At 41.6% G+C, this 27,894-nt stretch overlaps 2 protein-coding genes and 2 long non-coding RNA genes across 9 annotated transcripts in view; 1 reads left to right on the plus strand and 3 right to left on the minus strand.

The window, feature by feature from the left end:
- RAD51AP1 (RAD51 associated protein 1) lies at nt 1-8,476 on the minus strand. Of its 3 annotated transcripts, XR_007203010.1 has the most exons (10): nt 8,385-8,476; nt 6,358-6,407; nt 5,976-6,102; nt 5,202-5,311; nt 4,785-4,859; nt 4,217-4,366; nt 3,437-3,583; nt 2,454-2,584; nt 1,882-2,029; nt 1-373 (listed from the first exon to the last, which is right to left on the minus strand). XR_007203010.1 is itself a non-coding variant. In XM_048300461.1 (9 exons), exons 1-8 carry the CDS (start codon nt 8,402-8,404, stop codon nt 2,457-2,459), a joined length of 807 nt encoding a protein of 268 aa, XP_048156418.1. In that variant the 5' UTR covers nt 8,405-8,476; the 3' UTR covers nt 1-373; nt 2,454-2,456. The 3 variants fall into 3 exon arrangements, 2 of the variants coding, with proteins under 2 accessions (XP_048156418.1, XP_048156417.1); XM_048300461.1 differs by lacking the exon at nt 1,882-2,029; XM_048300460.1 differs by lacking the exons at nt 1-373; nt 1,882-2,029 and having other exon boundaries at nt 2,060-2,584.
- Nucleotides 8,477-27,863, plus strand: C4H12orf4 (chromosome 4 C12orf4 homolog). Of its 3 annotated transcripts, none has more exons than XM_048300457.1 (14): nt 8,477-8,559; nt 9,737-9,931; nt 10,198-10,343; nt 11,428-11,609; nt 12,726-12,825; nt 12,905-13,026; nt 14,235-14,341; nt 15,904-16,101; nt 17,326-17,454; nt 18,496-18,564; nt 20,053-20,255; nt 25,282-25,339; nt 26,578-26,645; nt 27,613-27,863. In XM_048300457.1, exons 2-14 carry the CDS (start codon nt 9,754-9,756, stop codon nt 27,703-27,705), a joined length of 1,653 nt encoding a protein of 550 aa, XP_048156414.1. In that variant the 5' UTR covers nt 8,477-8,559; nt 9,737-9,753; the 3' UTR covers nt 27,706-27,863. The 3 variants fall into 3 exon arrangements, with proteins under 3 accessions (XP_048156414.1, XP_048156416.1, XP_048156415.1); XM_048300459.1 differs by lacking the exon at nt 8,477-8,559 and adding an exon at nt 8,605-8,830; XM_048300458.1 differs by lacking the exon at nt 8,477-8,559 and adding an exon at nt 8,881-9,185.
- Nucleotides 17,961-22,326, minus strand: LOC125324511. Its single transcript, XR_007203011.1, has 2 exons — nt 20,870-22,326; nt 17,961-20,231 (listed from the first exon to the last, which is right to left on the minus strand). It is a non-coding gene; the product is annotated as an uncharacterized LOC125324511 (long non-coding RNA).
- The window catches only part of LOC125324512, a 35,492-nt gene continuing 30,009 nt past the window's right edge, over nt 22,412-27,894 (minus strand). The window contains exons 3-4 of one of the 2 annotated variants that reach the window (XR_007203013.1): nt 27,590-27,730; nt 22,412-23,575 (exon numbers count right to left, since the gene is read on the minus strand). This is a non-coding gene — a long non-coding RNA (uncharacterized LOC125324512). Of the gene's footprint in view, nt 23,576-27,589; nt 27,731-27,894 lie in introns of those variants that run through there. The other variant, XR_007203012.1, reaches the window with a different exon arrangement.

Raw genomic sequence — 27,894 nt, forward strand, 5'->3', positions numbered from 1 at the left:
TAAATTTCAGTCTTTTAATATCCCAAATGTACAGGAACAACTCATGCTCAAAGTCTTCATTTAAATGTACACGTGTTGTAAATATTGGGGGTGTGAGGACAGAGCAGAAACAGCCTCAACTCAAAGAAGTTCTTTTTTTTTTTTTCATCACAGCTATTTGGCTTCCTCTCAAGAGAATGATGTCACACCTGAGTGGACACAGACCAGAAATTCTTTGTAAGCAGCAGGACAAAGTGTTTTAAATGCAAAGAGTAGGGTTTTGCACAGAGGGTCACCAGAAGTGGTAACATCCTGTTTTCATCATTGTGGTTTGCACTGATACACTTCGAGTCTGCTGGGTTAACGAACGAAGGGACAACAAAAGTGATCTGACCTGAAAGACAGAATAAATTTATCTGCTTAGAGCAAATTACACTCAATCTATCTGTCAAAAGTTAAAGAGCAGTTTATGGAATTCCTGATGCAACTGATCTCAGGAAATGGCATCTGTGCATTTTTGTTTCTATTAGAAAAATAACGGGAAAAGATCTGTTTCTCTTATTAAATCCCATGTCTCTGTATAAGCATTAAGATACATCTTTATTTTTTAGCCACTTTAGAGATACAGATTTTCACATTAACAGAATATCTGAGAATAACCAATATAGACCTGGGAAACGAAGGTTTTGGACCTTTTGAATTACAGAAGGAAGTAATCACACATTTAAGAGTTTCTGAATCAAAACTAAATTCTGTTTTCTTCAGAAATAATGAAAGCTGAAACAGTGATCCTTGCCTTATGATAACCTGATTGATAATGCATCAAGAGCAAACAGACAACCAACCTGCAAGGAATCAGTGAAACCATTAACAGAAGGCTTTGCAAAGGCACAGATTACACCTGAAGGGTGGGATGTCATCCAGAGGGACCTGGACAGGCTCCAGAAGTGGCCCATGGGAATCTCATGGGATTTAGCAAGACCAAGTGCTGGTGCTGCACTAGGGTCAGGACAGCCCTTGGGATCAATCCAGGCTGGGGATGAGCAGAGGGAGCAGCCCTGGCAGAAGGACTCAGGGGTGCTGTGGATGAGAGCTGGCCCTGCCTTGGCTGTGTGCGTTGGGACAGAACCCCCTGAGCTGGGCTGAGCCCCAGCGTGGGCAGCAGGGGAGGGGGGATTCTGCCCCTCTGCCCCGCTCTGCTGAGACTCCCCTGCAGGGCTGCATCCAGCCCTGGGATCCCAGCACAGGAAGGACAGGGAGCTGCTGGAGCCAGTCCAGAGCAGGGACACCAAGGGGAGCAGAGGGATGGAGCAGCTCTGCTGTGAGGAAAGGCTGAGGGAATTGGGATTGTTCAGCCTGGAGAAGAGAAGGCTTTGGGGTGACCTCAGTGTGGCCTTGCAGTGCCTGAAGGGAGCCCACAGGAAAGATGGAGAGAGACTCTTGACAAGGGCCTGGAGTGACAGGGCAAGGGGGAATGGCTTCACACTGACAGAGAGCAGGTTTAGATTGGATATGAGGAAGAAATGGTTCCCTGTGAGGGTGGGGAGGCCCTGGCAAAGGTTGCCCCGAGAAGCTGTGGCTGCCCCATCCCTGGCACTGTCCAAGGCCAGGCTGGATGGGGTTCTGAGCAAGCTGGAATAGTGGCAGGTGTCCCTGGCCATGGCAGGGGAGTGGAACAATATGATCTTTCAGGTGCCCTCCAACCCCAGCCATTCCATGATTCTATGATATTCCTTTGTTAATGCAATTCTCTGAGTCACGAGTAATATGGGCAGAAATGGATCTGCTGCCATCCACTCTAATCAATACGCTTAGATAGGAAATTATTGACACTGTGGATTAGTAACAGCTCAGTTTCATTAATCAGTAACAATCACTTCACTGCTTTACAAAACCCCCTACCTCAGCATGGTATCATGGTCCTCAATGAAGCCCCAGGAGCTCCAAGGAAAATTCCTCACTGTCTGAGCCTGACTAATGCTGCTGACTTCCAGTAAGAGCATACACAGGCAAAAATATCTGCCAGACTGCAACCAACATCTAAAGTGACCTTCAAAATTAATACATTCAAAGAATACAGTTAGATTATATAAAGTATTTTATTTTAGTTTTTATTTAAAAATACAACATTCTAAAAAACACTTCCCTGTCGTGAGTACTGCCATAGTGCTGTCTAGACCATTTTAATGCCAAGTGTTTAGGTACTAGAGAATTAAAATTATCACAAACCAACATCTCTGAATATGATACATCAAAAAGCTGGTATCCAAAATGTCACCTTGATTAAATAATGTTATTATTTAGTAGCACTTAAGGATTCCTAGCAATTTGCAGAATAAAAACTCATCCTAACATCAGACACATCCATAACAAGAGTCCTCCAAAATGGATGATGCCAGGATGCTGCCTACCCTCTGTTTATCAGCGAAACCCTTTCCACAGTCTTTTCCTCCATGTGGCACTTTGTCACTGACCATTTAACTGCTGGTAGCACTGGGATGGAGAGGTTTGACTCTTGCCAGTCTGGAGAGGCCAAGTCTAAGGCAGTGGGTAGGTGATTTAACAGGAACACATTTCACAGAGGCATTACTGCTTCCTGACGGAGCTGGAGATGATTTTAAAACAAAAAGAAGGTATTAGAAGTTTAAAGGGGAAAAAGAATCATATGACTGCTGTCTTCTAATAGTTTTCCCAGCAGGACAGAAGCAGCATTCTAAAGAGAGTGCAAGAAGGTCCAAACCACAGAGGCACATGGAAATCAGTCACCAGGGATTCATCCCTCTGGGAGCCAATGCAGCAGGAATGGGGCACAGGTTCACACACTGCAGCAACACTGGGCAACTGTTCCCAGTGTCCTGGGCGTTTTCAGGCACTCCACAGAGAAACACTGAACACAACTCCAACGGGGAAATGAGGACTTGAGAGAAAGGAGCCAAACAGAAAGAACCATGTACAGAAAAGAAGAGTAAATATGAAGAAAAATCAAAGAATCAGGAGTCAGCAGCAGCATGGTCAAACACCTTGAGAAAATAAAGCTTCTAAGCATTTGCTTTACTAGAGCAGCTAAAATACTCCAGCATTTTTCTAATATTTTTTGTTTAGAAGAGATAATAATTTAGCACATACCAGAGATAAAGAAAGCTCTACATAAGAGAGAAATGGACATGAAAGGATCTTTTGATTAAGGTCTGATCCACAGTTTGAGAAATATTTTATAAGCCACATGCAGATAAAGGAGTTAAGGATAATGCTGTAAAAGAAGCAAGAAGCACAGATACAGTTTTTCTTCCTTTCTTTCTTTTTTGTTTTAAATCTGTCCAAAGAAAATCTTTATAAAAGGTACATAAAGAGCAGACATTTTCCTGGAATAGTTTATTTTTTGGTTTGCTTTTAGGAGAGACTGCTAAAAGCTTAAGTCAACTCATGTATGTGTCTATAGCTGCAACCTCACCCATACCTGGTGGTGTCCATTTAGGCTTTTTGTCTGTGACAGGACTTGATGCATGCAGAGGCCTCCCAGCTGCCTCTGAGGGACTGGACATCACCTTCTGCCTTGGCTCAGAGTTGTGTTCTGTTATCCAGGAAGGAGAAGCTACAGGTGATACTGGGATGGAAAGTAAAACTACTTTAGAAAGATGCTCTTTAGCAGAGAAATCACCACTTAAGACAAAAGACGACTCCAGCAGAAGTGATGAGGATGGTACCAGACTGTCCCATCTTCAAGCAGTAAATATTCACACAGACACCTTGCCTGTTACAGAATGACAGACATTGCTCTTCCAAGAGATGAGAACCAGAGGAAGGAAAGAAGGGAGGCTACCTGCTTTTTAAAATAAGCTTAAACTAAGCCAACGGTGAAAGCTCCAACACCTGATTACTACTCCAGAGTCACTGTTTTGACACAAACCCCAGATAACAACTGGAAAAATGAACAGAGGATCTTTAAAGAGATGAAACTTTCCTGGAAAAGGAGGGCAGAAGAAATTTCTCCTGACATAGAAATGCAGAGAAGCAGTGAAATTTTGCTGGTTTGGGGATGAATAAGCTCCATTGTTTAAATTTAGTGTGAACGTGCAACCGAGGTGTCACGAGTATGAGGGGACAACGCTTCAGTTAAGTGCGGAGTAAGGGAAAATGCATTCAAAGCAGCATGAATTTCACTAAAAATCCAAACTAAACATAAGGCATCAAATCCAAAGCACATCTAAGGAGAGAGTGTTGGTGAAGAACAACTTACTGGGTACAGACTCTGACTCAGAGTCAGGATCATGTTCTCTGTCATCACTGTCAACCACCAATGACTTGTGATGTGCTGGAACTTTGGATGCTGCTGTCCTTTGCCTCCCACCACCCTCAGGTGCATCATCATCCATAATCTGATTGAGACCTAAGAAACAGAAAGTGGTTCAATCAACTCAAATTCACAGTAAATCTATTCTCCTCCTCTTAAAAAACTTGGTATTTGAGTCCCCAGAATTCATTCTGGTGATTTGAAGTGATACTATTCCAAAATATACCACTGACACTTGTTTTCATGTGATTCTCATTTTATTTTCTCATTGGCAAATTTATCAACATTTATCTGTAATCAAGCTAACAAAAAGAAGACCAAAAATCCACCAATCCATGGGTTTGCTCATTTTAAGACTGGGACCAAATTTTGAAAAGAACTGACAAGTCCTTCAACCTTTATTTAAGATAAAGACTCTTTTTTCCACATCAGGGAAACAAAAGAAACCAATGGAAACAAAGAAGAGATAAGCTACTTAAATGCTCTTTCTGAAAAGAGTGTGAGAACAGCTTACCTAAACGTTCACTGTCTACACTGCAGTTGGAAAAAGGGGGTCTCCTCTCTGTATTTTCTGATTCAATATCCTTACCTGTTTTAAGATTCAGGAAAAAAAATTACTATATAAGAAATATTACTATACAAAAAAAACACATCCTAAAAAGCAAAAATATTAAGAAATTAAAATAGCTAAAGTTTTTATCTGTCTCTAATCCAAGCATGTATTTGGAAGATATTATAGAAGAGTTACTTTTCTCACAGGAAAAAAACCCCAAGAACATAAGAAAACTGGCAATACCTAGAAACTCTCACTTTCTTGTCATGACATCTTGAAATAAAGTATGATTTTCAATCTATTTCACTGTTAAATAAATTTCCATGTTCAAATTCACTGCATATAAATAAAGAGTGTTGCATGGAAATGTAAAGTAACCTTGTTCTTCTGAATTTTGCACCTCTTGGGGATTTGCAGATTTTTCTTTGACAGATAAGGCTAAGGCAACTTCCAAATCTCTTTTATAAAGTTTGTCATCCAAGGATAACCTGGGGAAAAAATGCCGACATGTTAAATAATAAAACAATTACAGGAGTGTTACAGACCTATTTCTGGCTCACTGAACTTTCTAAAATTCAGATACTTGTGAAGAGATTAATATTTCAAGACATATTTATAGCATATTGTGTTACAAATATTACATTTTGAAATTATTTAGACAAAGCACACACTAATTTTTAAAGCATTCTAAAGTATTATGATTGCAAAACATTGTGTATGTGTATATATCTGTACCTATATCTATATCTGTATCTATGAGCTATCAATTGGCATTACTACAGGAAGAAAAGTGATTGCATTTGCTTGAAATGCCACACCAAAATGTAATATTTAAACACAACTCTACTAATAAAAATTAGATTTCTCTTTATCCTTGACATTGACTTTGTATCTTCCTTTATATATGTTCTTTTGGAAGGAATCAAAACTTAACTTTATATTTCTCAGTTTAGGAGTCCCTAAGAAACTCCATAAGAAACTCAGAATTTTTAGAGTTATTTGCAAGTGCATCAGTAAGGCTCAAAATATTTATTACAGTCATGAATTATTTGTTTGTTCTCAGCTGCTTAAAACTCTAAGGGAAAAGAAACTGAACCCAAATACTCTCACTGAAATCCAGTTTTACACGGAGTTGACCACAACATTTCTTACCTTTTACTAAGTGGCTGGGTCTGTGATGCAGTCACTTCTTTGGGCTTTTTTTGCTTCTCTTTTTTCTCCTTCTTTGATTCCTTGAGCTGTGTTCTGGATTTTTTGCTTGAAGGTGCAAAGTCTTCATCTGTTGGAAAACAGCAAAAAGCTCTCACGAGTTTTCCTATATTCTTAGATTTCATACTTAAGTTCCATTGCACACTGAAAATACAACAAGATAACCTTTTTTGGAAATTAATCCTATTTTAAAAGAACACAACAACTACAACTGCACTATCTTTAAATGTATTTAAAATGAAAATTCAACACACCTCCTTTACATGTGCTTTTATGTAAGAGGCAATGATTTCAAATTCTTGCTGTACGAGAACGTCCCACTTACCATCATCTTCCAAATCCCCAAACTGAGAATAATCAACAACTTTCTTGTTCCTGTGGCAAAAAAAACATAAAATATACACTCTTAATCCTTTCTGACTGAGCATCTTGATTTGGTAACACTTGATTTTTGGGTAAATCTTTTTTTACAACGAAAAAAAGCAATACATGTAAAGTGGACAGAATCATGGAATCATGGGTTATCCTGAGCTGGAGGAGACCCACAAGGATCATCCACTCCAACTCCTGGCCCTGCACAGACAACCCAACAATCCCACTCTGTGCATCCCTGAGACTCTTGTCCAAACACTCCTGGAGCTCTGGCAGCCTTGGGGCTGTGACCATTCCCTGTTCCAGTGCCCAACCACCCTCCGGGGGCAAGAACCTTTTCCTGATATCCACCCTAACCCTTCTCTGGCACAGCTCCAGCCGTTCCCTCAGGTCCTGTCCCTGGTCACACAGAGCAGAGATAAATCTATAACCAGTGCAACTGTACACAATGAGTTATTAGGAGTAGCCTGTAGGTTTTTTTTAAAAGACTTCACACCCTCTCTGGACAATCTGTTCAGTGCTCGGCCACTGCACAGGACAGAAATTCTGCCTCCTGTCCAGGTGGAACTTCCTGGGATCAGTCCCTGCCCGTTCCTCTGGTGCCATGGCTGGGCCCCCCAGAGCAGAGCCTGGGCCCTGCTCGGAGCCCTCCCTGCACACAGGGACACACAGGGCTGAGGGCCCCTCTCAGCTGGGGCTCCTCTCCAGGCTGAACAGCCCCAGCTCCCTCAGCCTTTCCCTGTCAGGGATGTTTCAGGCACTAAATCATCTCCCCAGCCTCCACTGGTCCCACTCCAGGGGCTCCCTGTCCCTCCTGTCCTGAGGATGCCAGGACTGGACACAGCACTCCACATGTGCCTCCCAGGGCCGGGCAGAGGGGCAGGATCACTTCCTGACCTGCTGCCACTGCTCTTCCCAGTGCACCCCAGGACAGCCCTGGCCTTCTTGTCCCTCAGGTCACTGCTGGCTCACAGACAGCCTGTTGTCCACGAGGACCTCCAGGGCCTTCTCAGCAGAGCTGCTGGCCAGCAGGTCACCTCCAGCCTGGGGTTCCTGGTTCCTGGGGTTCCCCTGGGTGCCTGGGGTTATTCCTCCCCGGGTGCAGGACTTGCCTTTGTTGAATTTTAGACAATTCTTCTCTGCCCATCTCTGCAACCTGTTCAGGTTCCTCTGAAGGGCTGCACAGCACTCCGGGGTATCGGCCACTCCTCCCTGCTCTGTGTCATCAGTGAACTGCTAAGGAGACATTGACCCCTTCATCCAAATCAGGGATGAGCAATTTAAACAACACTGGGCTGAGTATCACCCCACCCACAGGGCTGCATCCAGCCCTGGGATCCCAGCACAGGAAGGACAGGGAGCTGCTGGAGCCAGTCCAGAGCAGGGACACCAAGGGGAGCAGAGGGATGGAGCAGCTCTGCTGGGAGGAAAGGCTGAGGGAACTGGGATTGTTCAGCCTGGAGAAGAGAAGGCTTTGGGATGACCTCAGTGTGGCCTTGCAGTGCCTGAAGGGAGCCCACAGGAAAGATGGAGAGAGACTCTTGGCAAGGACCTGCAGTGACAGGACAAGGGGGAATGGCTTCACACTGACAGAGAGCAGGTTTAGATTGGATATGAGGAAGAAATTTTTCCCAGTGAGGGTGGGGAGGCCCTGGCACAGGTTGCCCAGAGAAGCTGTGGCTGCCCCATCCCTGGCACTGTCCAAGGCCAGATTGGATGGGGCTCTGAGCAAGCTGGGATGGTGGAAGGTGTCCCTGCCCATGGCAGGGGGTTGGGACTGAAAGGTTTTTAAGGTCCCTTCCAACCCAAACCATTCTACGACAGAACCCTAAGGGACACCACTAATGCCAGGCCTCCAACGCGGCCCTGTGCCACTGATCACGACCGCTCCGCTGGAAGGGAAAGGGGCCACCTTGGAACCCCCCAGAGGCCCCGAGGGGATCGAGGGAACCCCTAGTCCCTCAGCCCCGGCACACGCACCTCCTGGCCGGCCGCGCCATCCCCGCCGCCGCCGGCGCCGCTCGGCACGCTCGTCATGGGAGCAGCGCCGAATGCGCCGCTGCGGCCGCGCAGCTGCGATGACGGGGAAGGCGGAACATCCCGGCTCCCCCTTCCCCGCGGCCCGGTTAACCCGCGGCTGCCCGCCCGGAGCCAGGTGAGCCGGGACGGGACGGGCGCGGCCGGGAGGTTTCCTGTGCCCGCGGGTGCTGCCGCTTCCAGCGGAGGGAACGCGGACACCGGGAGCTCCCCGGGGCGGGGAGGGGGCGGATGGGATCCCGCAGGCCGTGTCCTGCCGGCTTTGAGCCTGCGTTTTCTAGAGCAGGAGGTGCCACTTTGGAACAGGGGGTTTGTCCCCCTTTCTCTCTCCATCACTTTCCTCCCCACCTCCTCGCTGCATCGGGGAGCAGCAGAAAGAGCGTGGTCGGGTTTGTATTTCCCAGGATTTCCCTTTGAATCCCACTCCCAGAGAGGCCGGGACACCGCCTCGCATCAATGTTGTTTGTCCTGAGATGTTATTTTTTGAGACTGACTTGTTTCATCTGTGCCCAACATGTAGGTTTGTTCACAGGAAAACCCACCCAAAAACCCTACAGACCCTAAACCCATGAATTTTGCTATAGAATTTTTTATTTTTGTTGGGTTCTTTTCTCCCTGGGCTGTGGTGTTCAGCACGGGGCAGGGTTCAGCTGAAGCAATGTGTCCAGCTTTGCAGGTGATGTTCAAAACAGAGGGATGTGAACGAGTGGAGGAGCCCAGTGGAGGGTAAAAATACCAGCACCGGTATGTGCTCCCAGCCTGTGTTTTCATTCTTTACACAGCCCCCTTATATCTCTTGGTTTATTTTTAATACAAGTTACAGCGTGACAAAATCAGCTCTTTCTAAAAATCGTTGCAAACATCTGCTCCCCCACTCCCCAGGCCTAGCACCTGCAGAAAGGAGGAAATAAAATCCTCTATGCACTGTGAAGGATTTCTGCTTTTGAGGCATCGTGGCAAAAGTCAAGGTGTTTCAGTTACTTTTCTGTTTATCAGGGTTCCCATCTGCCCTGGTTCTGCTTTTAAGTCAGGACATTTATGCTGTAATTTTTAAGAGTAATTCATATATCGACACACTCAAATGCATTTCAGAAGTATTTAGTATTTTGGAAACTGGTATTTATGCTTCAGTTCCAGCTCCGTGTGTTTGGAAGTCAGAACTGAGTATCTATGAAAATTTGGGGAGGTCAAGTATTCTTGGCTGTTAATTATTACCAAAGCCATGGTTTTTCATTACCATTTTTTACCGCTGATTTTGCAAGAATGTAATTCTTGTTACTTTATTTCCATTGTAGGGAAAAAACTCAAGAGGATGAAGCCTAATAAAGGAAAGACTTTCACTAGGGAGAGAGACTATGTGTACAAATTCAGTGCTGGAAATGAACATTTGGTGCTTACTGTGCCTCTCAAATTCCCAGTGCAAGAGAATATCAGTCATTTGCACGGACGTCTGATGGTTCTGCACAATCTGCCATGCTTTGTAGAAAATGGTATGAATTGATTTCTTAAATTAATCTCATGAATCCTTGTCCACAAGTACCTTACAGCTTGCTCTAAGAAACCAAAAGAAGGGTGTTTTACTAGAACAGTGTTTAAAAAATTGTTTTTTAAACAGCAAAACATCAGAGAAAACTGCTGTCAGTGCTAGCAAGTGCTAGCAAGGAAAAGGTTTTCAGGTGAAAAACCTTACTTAGAGGTTTCCTGGGTGACTACTGATATGTTCTGTTGATGGACCATTTTCTTCTTGTTTTCATAGACCTGAAGCAATCTCTTAGCAAGTTTGTAGAAGAGGAAACTATAAAAGATTATGACAGACAAGCTGAAGTGGCTCTGGAAGCAGTGAAATCGGGAAAAGTAGACATCAACCAGCTGGCAGATACTTGGGCTAAAGCTTATAAAGAGGTAAAATGAGGCTGGAAAGTTAATATTCAGGCTTGCTTTGTGAGAGAGTGTGTGTGTGTACAACCACAGTTGTGAAGATGAAAAGTTACACTAAAATTCACTTTTACTGATCAATTCTTACAGCTTTTTCTTTTTATCTGAAAGTGAGCATCAAGTCTTCATCCTACAAGTTCTTAGTCAAGTTTTTCTTGAATTTAATAGAGTAAAAAGATAGACAATGGAGAGGCAAATGGTTTGTTCATTCAACAGTTGATACTCAAACAAAAAATAGACATAAGGCTTATAGTGCCTTACAATTAAAGCAAGAGGTAATAAAGTGATACTCCTATCCTAAATCTCAGTAATAGCAATTAAGGCTAGAAGGAGAAAGTGTATAGCTGAGAGAGACTTTTCAGTTCATTTTTTGAGTTCATATGACTATTTCACATTATTTAGGAAGGATGAGGCTTTAGCTGGAATAGTGTCTCCAGTTTTGCATGGGATCTTTAAAATAGTGGAGTGCAAAAGAACTGGTAGAGTCCTAGCAAAGAAAAAAAAAGAATGACAATTCAAGGAAAAGATTATAGGAATGGAGTTTGCTTCTCATGGAATATAGAAAAATGTGAAAAATTACATAAAGAGCTTGCAAAACTGGCATTCTTGGGCCATTCTTTGTTCAATAAAAATAGCTTTTCTTAAATCACTGTTGTTTATTATATGTTTAGTGACATCAGAGGTTAGTCATCCTTTCTAGCAAAGCATTTATGTTTGCACAGCTGGTGTTTTGGGCTTTATCTAAAATTCATCAGGTGCAAATATTGTTGTGGACATTGCTGTTCTTTCCAAGCTGGTGTTGTGTGAAAATTGGTAATTCCTCACTGTAATCCAAACCTTAATGATTCTGATTTTAGTTGCTTTGAAAGAGAAAGAACGGGAGAGGAGAAAATTGAAAGCTATAGAATACAGAAAGCTTAAATTAGGCAAGATAATTTATGTATGGTAAAGGCTGAATGTGGGCCCCCATGGTTTTACCCCACCATTATGAGGGATTCTTATATGTCCCAAGGGGTACCTTATACTTTAAAATCTCTTACATTTTCTTTAGACAACGTTAGAACATGCAAAACCTGAAGAAACCAGCTGGGATGAAGATTTTGCAGATGTTTATCATGATCTGATCCATTCTCCAGCTTCTGAAATGCTGTTAAACTTGGAACACAATTATTTTGTTAGCATCTCAGAATTAATAAGTGAAAGGGATGTGGAACTGAAAAAACTGCGGGAAAGGTATTCCTTTTTTTATTATTTAGGTTTTCCTCTCTCTTATTAAATAGGGGTGCCTGCCACTGGATGTGTAAACTCATAGGACGATGTGTGTAGCTTGTATTTGTCTGTGTAAACCCAAAGTCATACAACACTTGGCTGGCCCAAGAGCATGTAGAGATAGGGTGAGGGGGAATGGTTTCAAACTGAAAGAGTGGAAATTTAGATTGGATATTGGCTATTAGGAAAAAATTATTTACTCAAGAGGTGGTGAGGCCCTGGTGCAGGATCCCCAGAGAAGCTGTGACTGCCCCATTCCTGGAAGTGTCCAAGGCCAGGTTGGATGGGGTTTGGAGCAACCTGGTCTGGTGGAAGGTGTCCCTGCCTGTGGCAGGAGTTGGAATGAAATGAACATTCCTGTCCTTTCCAGCCCAAGCCATTCTATGATTCTATGATATCATTAGGATCAGCTACCTTATATTACTTTGATGGCCTTTTATTATTTTCAGTGACTGAGGAGAATATAGGTTTTGGTTTCCAGAAAGTGTTGAGTCTGAATCCCAAGTTCTGGAATAAGCTTGGATAGCTGCAGGTGACTCCTTTATCCACAAGAGGGAACACATTGAATGTGGATTTTTCTTTTTGTGCCAGAGTAATTTCAGAAGGTCTGGTTTAGCATTCTGAGTGCAATATTCCTCTTGAGCTGTGTGTGTTTAAGCTCACATTACACAGTGCATAGCAGACTGAATTGTACGTATTTCTAGTTTGGGGGTAAATGTTGCCAGTACGGTGTTAGCAAATCATTTTGCTGCTCATTGGCTCTTCTCAAGTGTGCATACAGAAGAAAGAGCAGTACTGTTGTAGAGCTCAGGTGTGACGTAGCTGTGTATTGACTCTGATGGAATTTATCGTATCTCTGTTGGAACGTATGCTGGTGGCAGCTGAGACTGTCCCAAATTAGAGTAAGTGGTCTGTTTACACGGGAGCTGACTTGAATCCCTGACCCTTAATTCCAATTTGTTTTGTGGATATTCGTTGTTAAATCTGTGATCAGTAACAAACAACCAAGTTTGTTTTTGTATCACAACAGAGGATTTTCTTCTGCCAGTCTTTTGAAATCTGTGTTTGCTTCTCTTTCAGGCAAGGAGCTGAAATGGATAAGGTGATGCAGGAGCTTGGGAAATCACTGACTGACCAGGATGTGAATTCCTTAGCAGCTCAGCATTTTGAGTCTCAGCAGGTAACTAGAATGTGTCATGCACATAATCACCTTAAAAAGAACACCCACACCACTCAAATTATCACTGCTCTCCTGTCAGGATTTGGAGAACAAATGGACCAATGAATTAAAACAGACTACTGCTATCCAGAAGCAGGAATATCAGGAGTGGGTGATAAAGCTTCATCAGGACCTAAAGAATCCCAACAACAGCTCGGTCAGGTATTTAATTCCTCTGTGATGCTTAATTCCAGCTGTAATAGTTCAATGGATTTGTATTTACATAATCTTTTAAATAGAATACTATGGTTCTATTTCTTAGGAATATGGTAATATCTATTAATAATTTAAATAGGATAATCAAAGCAAATCAAAGGCAAATAGACCATCATTATTAAATATGTTTAAATTTAGGAGTTTCTTCATTGTGTGGTGTTACAACCTCTCTGTACCAGAAAGTGTTGTAATGCACTAAAGTACAGCTTGAGTTGAGTGGAATTTCCTCCTATTTTGCCTTTATTTCCTATGTCTGTCTTTCCCTGTTTCACAGGGCATTCTGTTACCACCTAAGCATGTTCTGGAGAATAATGGTACCATAATAAATGGTAACAATTTTTTTTTCTAAGTGTATATCGCTGGACAGCTAAAACAATGGAATTCTTTTGTGTGTGAACACTAGTGGAGAGAGTTGAATGAGAAGCTTTCTGTTTGAGGAAATGGCAGGGAAATTAGAATTTGTAAATTGGGTAGGATCCTTATTTTTCAACACTAGTACATTGCTACTAGGCATTTGCAATCAGTAGAATTGCTTGCAAGTTTATGAAAGAGCTTTGGAGGTGAGGCACTTTGAAAACAGAGAAAGTTCTCACTAATGCAGAAACAAATTGGAGAGATGCTGATGTTCTTTCATGTATTAGGAACAACATTTGTTGTATCACTACCAGACAGTTGAATTTAGGGAAAAAAATTAAAACTGATATCTGAAATGTTTTCTGGTAGTTTGAACACTGGGGAACATTTGATAAGGTGGTTTTAAACCTCCCATTTTGTGTGGGAAGAACAAAAGAAATGCTTTATCTAGTAACTTCATAAACAAGGTTTTGGCTGCTGTAAATAGGCTGAGGACTATTCTTTTTGTTTTCCTTTTATTCTTACATTCTTATTACGTTACAACTATTGCGACTTATTTTTATTTCTCAGTCTTGGAATGCTTTACAAATGAGCCAAGTAATGCTAATCTAACAGTGGAGTCTCCTTTTCCTGCTGCCAGGAAGGTAAAGGTGAAACCTCACATGAGTGCAGCTCATGCTCATAGGTTTGGTCTCCTGGTTTCCACAGACCAGCTGAGAAAACTTGGGATAACTTTCCCGAAGTTGCTAGTCTTGAACAAAAAATAGGATAACTTTTCGGTACTTGTCTCATTATTTTAGTGATGAAATTAAAGTTCAGCCTAGCCAGCTGAGGGAATCTGTGGAAGGAAATGGGAGAATCTATGAGGAGCAAAGGCTGTTAGAAGAAAGCTTTACTATTCACTTAGGTAAGTGGAGTAAACCAAACATAATAACAGCTGGTAATAAAATAATGTATCCAAGGCATGCATTATTTACAGTATTTAACTGTCAATGTGTATAATACACAGTTTGGAACTGGTTTGTATTTGTTTTTCACATGTGTAAGAGAACAGCATAAACTGTATCAAGCAGTATCTGAAATAGGCTTAATGGAAAACATTCTAGAAGCAAATTTTCATCCATTTTGATGGGGTGACTCATGTAAAAACTCACAGCAAAACACATTGCCTAAAAATGATACTTCAACTTTTCTTACATTTGGTAGAAAAATGTGTTCACTAAATTCACTTCCCACGATCAGTTGACAGCAGAATAGATACTTGCAATTTATATTTTTTGTTTGTGCAGTAGAGTCTTCTTGTGCTGTTTTGACCACATTATGTTGTGAAGGAGTGGTTTAGGTCACTTAAAAAATCACCAGCGAAGTGGTTTAGGTCACTTAAAAAATGCCAGCAAAGGCATCAGCCAAAGCAGGTTTGATACAAATTTGCAAAAGAGCAAAAAAGTTCAAAGGCAAGGTTCACTCTATTATTATGTAGATAAAACACACAGAGGAAAATTGGATTATAATCAAATTTAAATGATTTAGGCAGAGATGGGCAGTGACAATCCTCCCAGTATCACCGACTTGGGAGTTTGCAAGCTCTGAGAGGCATCTCTGTCAGAGGGAGATGCTGGTGCAGCCTGCTGTGGTGCAGGAAAGCTCCAAGGACATCCCTTAGGACCACTGTCCATAGGGTCATAAGATGATTGGCGTGAGTCATTTGGAAAATGTTCATCCTCAGGTTGAATTGCTGAAGTTTCCAAAACTCCATCAGCAATGGTACCGTTCCCTTTGGGCCATGGGTCAGGGAGGGGATGTTTCCAGGCTGTCAGGGGCTGACTGATGATCCCTTCCCCTCCATACTGCTCCCACTTCAGCCATGCAGCAGTTCCTGGGATGGCCTAGGGATGCCTCACCACCCAACTCATTGCACAAGTGCCAAGGCCTAGCAAGAGTTCCTGAGCTTGTGGAGTGGTTCTGGGGAGGGTGGGGAAGGATATACCACCACACATCAGTATTTCATCCCTAGCCCCCTGCAATATTCCTCAGGAAGGATTTCTTCACAGAAAGGGTTGGAAGGGGCTGCCCAGGGAGGTTTGGAGTCCCCATCCCTGGAGGTGTCCAGGGAATGCCTGGACATGGCACTCAGTGCTCTGGGCTGGTGACAAGGTAGAGATTGGGCACAGGTTGGACTTGATTTTGGGAGTCTTTTCCAACCTTAATAATTCAGTGATTCTGCAATGGGAACAAGGCTCGTTTCTGGCACGGACAAGCCTCACTTTGTGAAAACAGTGCATTTTTATTGCTGCTTTGCAAATCGCTGATGTGTCTGTAAAACTGAATATGTGGCTAAGAACTTCCTCTGGGTGTTACTGGTTACAGCTCCCTTACAGATCTTTAGGGAACCACTTTGTGCCTGTGCATTTCAATCCGAGTCCTGAGTTTAGTCTTCCACTGGGATTAAGCCACGTGTGCTTTGTGCAGGAGCTCAGCTGAAGACCATGCACAACCTGAGGCTGCTGAGAGCTGATATGTTGGATTTCTGCAAACACAAGCGCAATCACCGCAGTGGGGTGAAGCTCCACAGGCTTCAGACTGCAATGTCCCTCTACTCAACTTCCCTCTGTGGCCTGGTGTTACTGGTGGATAACAGGATCAGCTCATACAGTGGAATCAAAAGAGGTGAGCCCTCTAAAGGGATGTATCATGTCAGGGAAAATGAATAAAATAATAAATAAGAATAAAATCTCCCTGTCTTCTCTCACAGAAAAATATTCCTTGTAAAATTAAAATTCAGTGGAGACACTCATGTTTTGGATATGGTATTGCAAAAGGGTAACGAATGCAAAAAGAGATATGGGTGAGGATGGGGGACAGTGTTTTGCTGTTATCTCTCATGTCTTCCCTACATTTTGTGTCTGAGTAACAAACATATTGAACATACTTATGTTGTTACATAAGTAACAAACATATTAAATGTTGATATTGCTGCCTGAGACAAATTTATTATAGGAACTTCTAACTTTGTAATACCAGATTATCACACTGAAACCTATTTGCAAAAATGGAAAAGAAATATGCTCAGATTTTAAAGTGATAAGTAAATGTATAAAAATACCATGTACTTTTGATTCAATGAATCCCATTAAAAATAAACAATAGGAATTTTACTTCCCTACTGCTGGAAAGTTTGATTAATAGCCATTTTAAGTGCATTTAAGTCTTTTGAGTAAGTGGGCACTGTGATGGTGTTTTCTATCAAGGTTAAGCAATGAAACTTGTGTTTATTCCTGTTTGACCTTCCCATCTCCATCCTGAAGTTTAATACCAAAATACTCACACTTGGAATGTCTTTTTTTGACTATTATTTGTCATTATGCTTGCATAAAAAAAATATTCTGTGGTGGTTGAGATTTCCTGGAAACAGTTGGAATCAGGCTTGTAGCAAGAAGGAGAGGGAAGTGTACCAGGAAGAACTGCAGTTACATTTGTGCTGTTGATGGTTTCCAAGTTGTTTAATTGTAACAGTATTATTTTGTACTTATTTTGCAGTTACTTTTTTAACTGCTTAAATATTTTAATGAATAACAAAAGGAGATTTGTTTTCATGCTGAATTTTAGGTAATGAGAGAACACAGACATTTAAATAATACCATTAAACACAAAATTGCATCTTCTAGCCATCAACAAGATCCTGCAGCCACAGTAGAGGGGAAAGTATGGGACCATGTCACAATCTGTCAAATATAATCCTCAATAAATTTTGGAAGAGAAGTCCAGCAGGGCTTTATCTGCTTTTGGGGAGTTTGCCTTTATAGCTGGATTTACTTGATCGGTAGAGTAGAATTACATAATGTTACTGAGCACAACCTCAGGATGTGCATTTCAATCTTATTTTTTTCCTAGATTTCGCAACCGTTTGCCAAGAATGCACGGATTTCCATTTTCCTGGAATCCAAGAACAACTTGAAATTGTCCAGAAGGTTGTACTTAAGGCCAGAGCACAGCGTAGCAGCAAGACAAAAAGACACCATGGTCAGTGACAACCAAAATTACCCTCCTTGAAATAGAACAGTGGTCAGCTGGATGTTTGTGGGCAGGGGCAAGTTGATGCCACTCTTCTGCAGTTATTTCATCTGTGAAATGGAATGTTTGGGTTCATCAAGAAACTCTGCATGAAATTCGCAGAGAGAATGTGATGTTCAGGTGGTGTCTATGCTGCCATAACAGACATCCTTTAAAATAGATCAACATATAAAAGTCCCATTTTAACAGCATGCGAAGTACATCAGGCTATTCTGTCTTCCTAAACTGCCTGTAGCAGCACAGACTTTATCTGTCTTTACCTTTTTATTGCCATTTACATGTAAATCTTCAAAAATTGCAGAAAAGGAGTTTATGGTTTTTTTCCCTTCCTTTAAGGTGAATGCTGAAAACTGAATACCAAATTGCCTAAATGTGTATTTAGCTTTGTGAATGGTTTTCCTTGCAGTTGTGTTTACAGATGGCTGGGAAATGCTCTGACCACATTAAGGCAGTGCAATTCTACATTATCAAACTTTATTTTCCTTGCAAAGAGCTACTTACATGATTTAAATGCATCAGGAACATGAACAAATATGAGTACACAGAAAAACAAGTTTCCTTGAGAACCTGCATATTGCTGCATCTCGAGAGAAATGGTGAAAGCTGGTTTTATGCTGCTGATTTATGTAAATCTCTTAGGAACAAATTAATTTTAATTTATTACATTCTTGAAAGAGTAATAGCAAGATACTATGTGGTTGTGGGGGCAATTTCCAAAGTTTCGTGTTATTTCTGAGAATATTTTGTTTGCTTTTGTCCAAATGAAGAAATATCACAGGATGGTAAGAAAGGCAGTGATTTGAGGTAAGATTCAGTTTGGGATGTGTTGAAGACAGAGAAAACAATGCTACCCATCCCCCTGCTTTTTGGGGACTTTATGGTAACTTCATGGTCAAAATTCAAGCCACATATCAGTACATGAACCTTTTCATGCCCAAGTGTAATTAATAGAGGATATGATTAATACTTGTTCCATGTGTTCATACACAGAAAACAAAATCAGTGGGAATGAAGATAAATTAAAGAATATCGAACGGAACCAGTCAAACATTTTGCCGGGTGAGTTGTGTGGCATTGAGCCCCTCTTCTTGAAGCAAATTGTGTTTCATACATGGCACATTTTTAGCTCTAAAGTCGGAACACAAATTACAAACTGAACCCAAGCTGACCTCAATCAGAGGAGAAGGATGTTCCTGTGGCTGAGGCAGAGGACTGGGTGTCAGGACATCTGGTTTCTATTCCCAGCTTTGCCACTGCGTCACATGGCATGGGGCAAATCACTTCTCTTTGCCTAAAATTTCCTTTTGGAATTTGAGGGTGAAAAAAAAAATCTATGAGCATCTTGGGGAAAAGGTGAAACTTCAATACTAACAGCTGATTTTATTTTTGAAAATAGCTATATGTACATCACTGTTGTGATACAGAAAAGCATTTTTGAGTGGATTTTTTAACTTTGAGAAATTCCTCTCTCAGGGAAAGTATCTTCTGTGTATATTGTGATGTTTAGTAAGGAAAGCTGCTATGCAATTTGAAGAGGTATATGCAGTTGGAGGGGGGAGGGATTAAGTCCATACAACCTGTGGTTGAATGAGGGTTTCTTAAAATTGATTTCCTGACTGTCTTAAATATTGTTAGTGACAGTGGATTATAAATCATCTTGGACCAGACAAATCCAGGTGTGTCTTGCACCAGTGGCCTGCCTGTTACTGCTTGTAGATGGTCACTGCTGGGGATTTCTGCCTCCTTAGCAGTCATCCAGAAGGAGTACAGACCCATTCTCTAGCTCTTCCAGTTCAAAGAAAAGATCTTAACTTCAGTGGCCAGTGGGAATAGGTTTGAAGGAAGATGTTTATTTGTTGACTGAAACAGTGGGGGCATTGCAGACCTGCTCTTCCCTTGACTGTACTGTAGACTTTAAATCTCCAGTGCAGAGGAACGATGAAGAGATGTGAATTTTACTGCCCCTCACCTTTGATAAATGAATAACAAAATTAAAAATACCCCCAATAAGATGTCTTAGTTACTTTTTTCAGACAACTCTGTAATTCACCTTCCCACTACTCTGAATTATTTTAAATTCTAATAGTCACTGATCCCTTTGTGTTCTAGTGCCATATCTCAGTTGTTATGTAACCCACTATCTTTTTCCACAGGCTCTGTGCATCCTTTATTTGAACCCATCCTTTTTTGGCCTTTCCGCCTCCCACATCTGTCTGCAATTCTGTGCTTGCATTGTGTATTTTGAGTATTGCACCTCCTCTGGGTTTGTTTTTCTATTTTGTGCTATATAGGGATCATATCCTGTACTGGCACTGTTATGGTTTATTACACCATGTGGCCATGATGCCAGTGGAATCCATCAAAGCAGGGGAGGGAGTGTGGGGTGGTTGTAAAACAGTGATAGTCCAAGAGATTTTGCATCTCTTGTGTATGTTCTCATCTCTGCTGTATATTTGCATTTGCCTCTTTCTTACATTGCCAAACAATTGGATTTCAGTACAGATCACTACCTGATTTCTCACCTTCCTGGTTTGCCTCATTGTGCAGGAGAGTTCTACATCACACGGCACTCAAACCTCTCAGAAATCCACGTTGCCTTTCACCTGTGTGTGGATGACAATGTCAGGTCTGTGAACGTGACTGCCCGGGACCCGGCCATCATGGGGCTCAGGAACATCCTCAAGGTCTGCTGCACACACGACATCACCACCATCAGCATTCCCCTCCTGCTGGTGCATGAAATGTCAGAAGTAAGTAAATAGAAACATTTGGGCTGGTTTAATATCCTTGGATTTTTGCAAAAGCTGTGTTTCATACTGATTTAGGCCAAAGGGGGTGGTTTTTCTCACTCACAGGCTTCTGCCACACCACGTGGCACTTGCATCTACTTGGTGACCCAAATTAAGGAGCTGGACCAATTAAAAACATCTCAGCCAGCTGTATCACTCAAAGTTTTTATTCCCACCCCTCCTTTTAGAACATTCACTTCCTGGATCCAGCTCACTGCAGCTGTACAATAAAAGATGGGACTACACAACTGGAAGCTCTTGCTTAGAAACTCTACCTTCAGAGTTGCTGAAGCAGTAGTGATACCGGATCCCCACTCTTTTTCTGTCATTAGCTATAAAACATGAAAACTAAGTTTTGAGAGCAGCAGAACTGGCAAAGCTTGGCTTAGAGTTCTGTAAATCTAAATACCATCCTCTACCACCTCAGCCCTACACAGCAGCAACCAAATTTCACCTTTACTTTGAATTGTCTCCTCCTTCACTGCCTAATTTCTGTCCCTGTTTCCTCTCTAATTCCCCCCAAATACTGACTGGGCAAGAGGCATATTGCTGATGCTCTTTGTGTTCTTACTTACTATGCTGAGTTTTGTATTCTGTTCTGTAGTGGGACTCTGATGCAGAGCTTGTCTCTCAATTAGCTGTAACATTTCTCAGTGCACAGCAATTTAAAACTATTGGCTGCCTCCTTTCTCTTGCACACCTGGCTTACAGAGAAGAAAAGGGGGTGGAAAGGCAGGGAAAGGAGTGATGGGCAGGGAGTACAGCCATATGCCTCATATCCTGAAGAGCTGGAAAGTCTGTAAACTTAAAGAAATGAGAAAAAGAAGATAAATCTGTCATCCATGCAAGGGTATCAGTAATAATTACAGTCTGTGGGAGGGCTTTTTTTTTAAATAACCCTTTGATTTTTCACTTAAAAATTCAATATTGCCTTTCCTTTGTGGAAAGTGGTTGACTCACCGCAAGGAAAAGGCTCACCAGTGTATTACCTTTAACAGTGACTGGTTTTATAACAGAATTTGACTGGAACACAAAGTAGAAGTGATCCTATTTTGCAGGATCAGGGTCTATTATCATGAAAAGCAAGCAATGAAAAAGGTAAAAACACCCAATAATGAAGCTTCCAAAGGATATATTTCTGTACATAGAGGTAGACTTTTAGGAGCAGATGAGATTTCTGAAATTTTTCATCTTTTGTATTGAGACCTTTTTTGGGGCACAAATGCAAGTAATCAACATGCAGGACAGCAGCCTGGATCACTTGTGGGACCCAGTTGCTGTGTTTCAGAAATTTATTAAATATATTGACTTTTTTCTTAATGAAGTTGCCACCTGATTATATTATTCTTCTAGTTTTGTTTCCTTTAAACCTGGTTAGTTTTAGCTTCTGTTTGCATATCTGTATTTTAAACTACAAATGAAGCACACGACCAAGTGTTCAACATGCTTTGAGATGTGTGAAACTAGTGAATTATCTTCTCTAGTGCTGGATTCTTAAAAGGTCCTGGTAAAACAATTTACCTTTTGTATTAAGTTGTAAGTCTTTGCAGAGTAAGAGGAAGGTGATATGGAGGATAAGTGTGTGTTTAGGCACAACTGCTTTGTGTGACTTGCATTAGCAGGTTGCTTATTACAGTGCTTGGCAGCTGGCTGACCTGATTTGCAACACACAAATCTGTAACTCCTTGTTGAGGGAGAAGTGAAGAATGACAGATTTCTGAAAGTTACCCTGAACTCGGTGCCTTTGGCAGCCGCAGTTCTGACTCTGCATTTACCACCTACGGAAGAACATTTTTGTGAGGTGGTTAACCAGGAGCCCAGCTGCAGAGATGTTTCCCTGCTGCCCTGGGACAGGCATTCATTAGCAGTGTTCTCTGTGCTTTTCCCAAAGGTTTTCTCCTTCTGCAGATGGAAGAGTGGTGTTTACAACCTCACAAAAGTAATCACAGCATCACAGACTGCTTTGGGTTGGAAGGGACCTTAAAGCTCATCCAGTCATGTCCCCTCCCATGGGCAGGGACACCTTCCACTGTCCCAGTTTGCTCCAAGCCCCATCCAACCTTTCCTGGAATATTTCCAAGGATGGGGCAGCCACAGCTTCTCTGGGCAACCTGTGCCAGGGCCTCCCCACCCTCACAGGGAACAATTTCTTCCTTATATCCCATCAAAATCTCCTCTCTGTCAGTTTGACTGTATCAATCTCAATGAAGCCATTAGATTTCATTATTATTTCTATGAAAAAAAAAATCAGGAATTCTGTTTTCCTTCATTTTTCTTATGGTAAGAACAACCAAAACGGACCTCTCTGCTCTGATCATTAAATTAAATGAAGGAAAGAAACTGGATTTGATACCTGAGAAAGGCAAAAGCAGGCAAGTTTGAATTCAGGACAAATGAGGTATTGCTGTCTGATCACTGGAATCTGCTATAAACTGGGGAATGAAATGGCTCTAACAGCAAGGCATTGCTAAAAATCCCAGAGCTGGCACCCTCCCTTGGTAGGTTCAACTTAGAAGCCATTGCTGTTGTCCACACAGCAACAGTGACAAAAATGTGACTCTTTGCCTTCAGTAATCTCAGTCCAGTTGTCTCTATTGCCATAATTTAAGAAAAAATAATTTTTAAAAAAAGTAGAAATGAGTGTAAACTGTGTAACAAATATTTATGAACAGAGCTTATGTCCTTAGAGAGGTTATTGATGGCTGTATTGACTCAAATGTCTCTCGTCTGTGTTACCTGCCTTTAAATTTATATCTGCTCATCCAGTGTTTAGGATTTGCACAGATGCACTGTGAGTTAGACACTTTGCTAATTCTTAATGAATTACCCATTGAAATTTGGTTTGAAATCTTTTTCCCACATGACATATATGGACTTTACTGTTTCCATTACCTGATTATGATATGGGTCTGCAAAGGCCCAAGCCCTAAGCAGCCCCATGTAGTGAGACTGTCACAAATTAAATGAAAATAAAATCAAAAGGGTTGCAGCATATCTTTCTAACCAGTGAAGCTGGTCTTCCCCTCCCCCTTATTTTTCCTAAATGAGTGGAAGAAATCTTAATTTGACAAAATGATTGCATCCTAAAAAGGGGTGAAGTGTCTCTGCTAGTGAAAACCACCCAAGGTTCCAGGTGGGTTTTTTTTAACTTTCTTGAATGCTGTTATCCAAAACTTACCCTATGAGGTTGGCTGTTTGCTTTTTTGCTTTCTTATGTCCTTCTCTGTATTTTGAATTGGTGCTTATCTGATCCTTCATCATTTCCACAACAGAGAAAGCTCCTGGTAACATGATGAATTCATGAGAACTTATGTTTGTGAAGATGGATTAGAATTGAATCACTACTACGTCATCTTCAGTTCTTGTGGCTTGCAGGGAGCAACATTCTGTTATTTCCCTGAGTGCCCACAAAATTTAACCTCTCTGTTCCTCTAAAATAGTCCAAGGAATGGTGTCATATCCTGCTGTGTTGATCAGTCCTTGTAAGGCTCAGTTCCCATCACTGATTGCTCAAGGTGCTCCTGAGAGAGAACTTCTCTTCTTAGTCACTTGTTTTTTACTAAGCCAAAGCAGTGATCAGAACCAACAATAAACACATTACTTGTGACAGAAAGCACACATGGGCAGATGACTTATAATAAACACCAAGTGTTGCTTCCAGAATGCTTAAAAATTAAAAAAGCCAAAAAGCAACCACAACAACAAAAAAAGGACAAAGCAGCACTGTTCTGTCTGATTAAGGTGGTGTATACCCTAAAAGCAGCACATAGGGGTGCAGTGATTCACATAATGAAAGCTTTAAGAAAAGATATTTCCAACTTACCCTGTTTTTAACATACAGTATATTTTTGGGGTGTGGCAGGAGTTCCCCCACCTAAGGAGCAGCTTTGGCTTTCAGTAGTTGTTTAATGAAGCCACACATTCAGTTTATCAGTTGTGTTATCACTGGGCATTCTTAGATCACCTTGCCTCTCAAATAACTCCCTTTAATCCTGAAATTAAGCTCTTTGATAAGAACAGATTGCACTGTGTGTTTGACATTGCAAAATAGAGACTGGCTGACTTTAGTGAATAGAAAATTATGTAAAGCTTAAACTGGAAAAGGTACCTAGAATGATAAATTGGTTTCCATGTCTATATTCCTATATTCAGAGTAGAAAGTGCTCATCTTCGTGTTGAAGAGTACAGCAGAAAAAAATACTGTTTTCTTCTTTCTGAGAAGTATTTGCAGTGAGTCATTCTGTCTCTGATAGAATTACATCATCACGATGTTATTGGCTTTGTAGCATACAGCCAAAAAATGCTTCATGAACTTTAAACTTAAATTACTTAGCCCAGGCTTGTAGCCATATCTTTAACCACCGTGGTTTTCATGTCATGTTTTGCTATTTAAGTCTAGGTAAGGATTTGGTGGCTGTTGATATCTGAAACTCCTTCATCAGATGAAGATGAATTTTGTTTGTTCTCACTCTTACCATAAATGCATCTTTAGGGAAGAAGGGCTTCTTCCAGTTCCAGTATTAGAGAGAAGATTTTACTGAAGATTGTGGGTATGCCAAGAAACCTTAAACAAAATCAAGAACAGCTAGGAGTCATCATGATGCTGTTAAGATATGGTTGGGAGCCTGCCTTTGATTTGCTGAAGCATGAACCTGACAATTATCCGTTGAATATTAGACTTTTCTGGAGCTCCACAGGGGAATTGAATAGCCCAGTTTCCAGTGGGCTCGACAACATTTTTATTCAACAGCTTAAAGATGTATAATATTTTCCTGACACTGGCTCTCCTAGCAATGAGGAGTGGCAATGCTTTTACAGTCACCTGTAAGGTGTGCACACCTGCCTAGAATGTTCTGAAAACTGGGTCCCTAATGCTGCTTGAAAATTATGTTCTGGGGCAAAAAATGTATTGCTTTTAATAATTTCCCTGCTACTCTTGCTGGTTAGATCTTATAGGGCATTAAGGCTTTTCATTTTTTCATTTTAGGAGATGACCATTCCATGGTGCCTGAAGAGGGCAGAGCTCGTGTTCAAATGCATCAAAGGTATGGGAGTGGATGCTTCAGTGGGATCTGCTGGAGCCAGTCCAGAGCAGGGACATGAACTCGTTAAAGGGCTGAAGCAGCTCTGCTGTGAGGAAAGCCTGGGAGAATTGGGATTGTTCAGCCTGGAGAAGAGAAGGCTTTGGGGTGACCTCATTGTGGCCTTGCAGTGCCTGAAGGGAGCCCACAGGAACGATGGAGAGAGACTCTTGGCAAGGGCCTGGAGTGACAGGACAAGGGGGAATGGCTTCACAGTGACAGCACGTTTAGGCTGGATATTAGGAAAAAATAGTTCTCATGACTCAGCATAGTTTTCTGTCTTTCCATGTGGTTGTATTACTTTCTGCATTTTTGTGTGCTGCACTCAAATAGTTGAGCCAGTCACTTTCAACCACCTGCTTGAAGAACCTCTTCCTATTGTAATTGACTTTTAATAGTTCACAATGCATGTGTCATCTATGTCATCCACTTCTATTACACAAGTATTTTTGTGAGTGTCCTTATTTGCCACAAGAGGATTCCTGTGGCCTTTGGTAGTTCATCACTTGAGCAATAAGTGAGTGCTGAGCTTTTTCCCTATAGAATCATCATAGAATTGTTTGGTTTGGAAGGCACCTTAAAGATTCCAAGCCCCTGCCATGGGCAGAGACACCTCCCACCATCCCAGCTTGCTCAGAACCCCATCCAGCCTGGCCTTGGACAGTGCCAGGGATGGAGCAGCCACAGCTTCTCTGGGCAACCTGTGCCAGGGCCTCACCACCCTCACAGGGAACCATTTCTTCCTCACATCCAATCTAAACCTGCTCTCTGTCAGTGTGAAGCCATTTCCCCTTATCCTGTCACTCCAGGCCCTTGCCAAGAGTCTCTCTGTATCTTTCCTGTGGGCTCCCTTCAGGCACTGCAAGGCCACACTGAGGTCACCCCTGTTTCTCAGTGAAAGGAAGCCATGGAAAGAACTCCTGATACACTGTTTGGAGAAACCCTCACTTCTGCTGGGTCTCACTGGGCTGCACAGTAGGACTCATTGTTCTGTCCTCAGTGTTGATATTCTGCAGAACTCCTCTTTAGATTTTCTACATTTCATTCAGATTGCCCAAGTCTGATTTAAAGGCAATTGAGGACATCCCTAATGAAGGCAGTTCAAACCCTACTTGTGTGTGAAAACTCCCTCACTGCTTGCACATGCTGTAACTGCTGGGGGGTATTGCACAGGTAATCCAGTGTCAGTGCTGGTTTTTTAGGTTTCATGATGGAAATGGCCTCGTGGGATGGAGGAATTTCTCGGACTGTACAATTCCTGGTACCACAGGTAGGTGAAACCAAAGTAATTTCCAACCTAGGAGACTGCTGGTAAAAAGTCATGTCAGCAGATCTCGTTTTGATTTTTTTGCTATTCCCTGGCCCTTTTGAGTGAGTTTAAATTAATCAATCTGGTTTTGTTTCCTTGCCTGTAAAAGAGGAGTAAGGGAGGGTTTATATGTTTTAATACCCAGTAGTAGTTTCTGAGAGGATGCTAAACTTTCAAACTGGGAAGTTCACTTAAAAATAGTGAATGCATCACCTTTGAAAAAGAGACTTTTTTGCTGTTAATTACTCAGAGGAGATGGGCTAACCTTGCATTACATAACTTAAGGTGTTTTATTACTCATTGTTTAACAACATGGAAAGCTGCAATGCAGAATGTTCAGTCATGCTTCCACAAAAACATTAATTACTCCAGGTATTTGAAGTTGGTTCTAATTTAGATTCTGAAATTATTTAATTTGGAGTTCTAGCTGATCTTCAGAAACAGGAAGTTTTCCAAAGGGGGTCAGCACTAGGTTTGTCCTAAAAAGCAGTTAAGAGCGGAGTTATGTTAGGAAAGGAGTAACATGTATTTCTTGACAAAGTAGAAAGCTGCTGAGCAAGAAGGAAGCCACAGATAAGTTCCAAAGTTGAATCTAATCCTGGAATGCAGACAGCGGGAGTCCTGTAGATAACAAGCAGCATTGTCCTGCTTATATTTGGCAGAAATAATCAATCCCTGGAACAAGAAATCTACTGGAAACGGATACGTGGATATGTCACATAAATACACAGCCAGTATTTTTTTAGGTCAATCTTTTCCTTTTAACTGGATTCAATAGAATTATAACACACAGTTTGAAAATTATTTTTGTTGTCTTCTGAACAGCAGCAATTATCTTAAATACCAAGAAACAAAGTTGAGAGAGACTTAATTCTTCCAAACTACAGCAAAAAGCCAAACCTTACCTGTGTTTTGGGTTTTTTTCCAGACAATTTCTGAGGAAATGTTTTACCAGCTGAGTAACATGTTGCCACAGATCTTCAGAGTATCCTCCACACTGACTCTGACCTCCAAGCACTGATTTCTGTGGAGGACTAACCTGTATCCTGTTGGCAGAGGATGAGATTAAGGAGATTCTGGAACATGATGTCTCTTTCCTGTGGATTGATAACCCCAAAGCGGCATTTGTTGCAATTTCAAGACTTGTGTTGTTGTAATAAAACATGAATGCTGTTTGTACTTGGGTGGTAGCAGCTGATTTTTGCCTCTT

This window comes from Corvus hawaiiensis, chromosome 4 (genome assembly GCF_020740725.1).
Source record: "Corvus hawaiiensis isolate bCorHaw1 chromosome 4, bCorHaw1.pri.cur, whole genome shotgun sequence".
Taxonomy (NCBI): Eukaryota; Metazoa; Chordata; class Aves; order Passeriformes; family Corvidae; genus Corvus; species Corvus hawaiiensis.

What these genes read in the sequence shown, in the direction of transcription:
- C4H12orf4 (XM_048300457.1), top strand. Translation starts at nt 9,754, where the DNA reads ATGAAGCCTAATAAAGGAAAGACTTTCACTAGGGAGAGAGACTATGTG. An exon ending in AGCATTTTGAGTCTCAGCAG is followed by an intron (nt 12,826 to 12,904) that starts GTAACTAGAATG and finishes CTCTCCTGTCAG; the next exon opens with GATTTGGAGAACAAATGGAC. An exon ending in CCAGTCAAACATTTTGCCGG is followed by an intron (nt 18,565 to 20,052) that starts GTGAGTTGTGTG and finishes CTCATTGTGCAG; the next exon opens with GAGAGTTCTACATCACACGG.
- RAD51AP1 (XM_048300461.1), bottom strand. Translation starts at nt 8,404, where the DNA reads ATGGCGCGGCCGGCCAGGAG. An exon ending in TGGGGATTTGGAAGATGATG is followed by an intron (nt 6,103 to 6,357) that starts GTAAGTGGGACG and finishes GTTTTCCAACAG; the next exon opens with ATGAAGACTTTGCACCTTCA. An exon ending in ACCCAGCCACTTAGTAAAAG is followed by an intron (nt 5,312 to 5,975) that starts GTAAGAAATGTT and finishes TTTTTTCCCCAG; the next exon opens with GTTATCCTTGGATGACAAAC.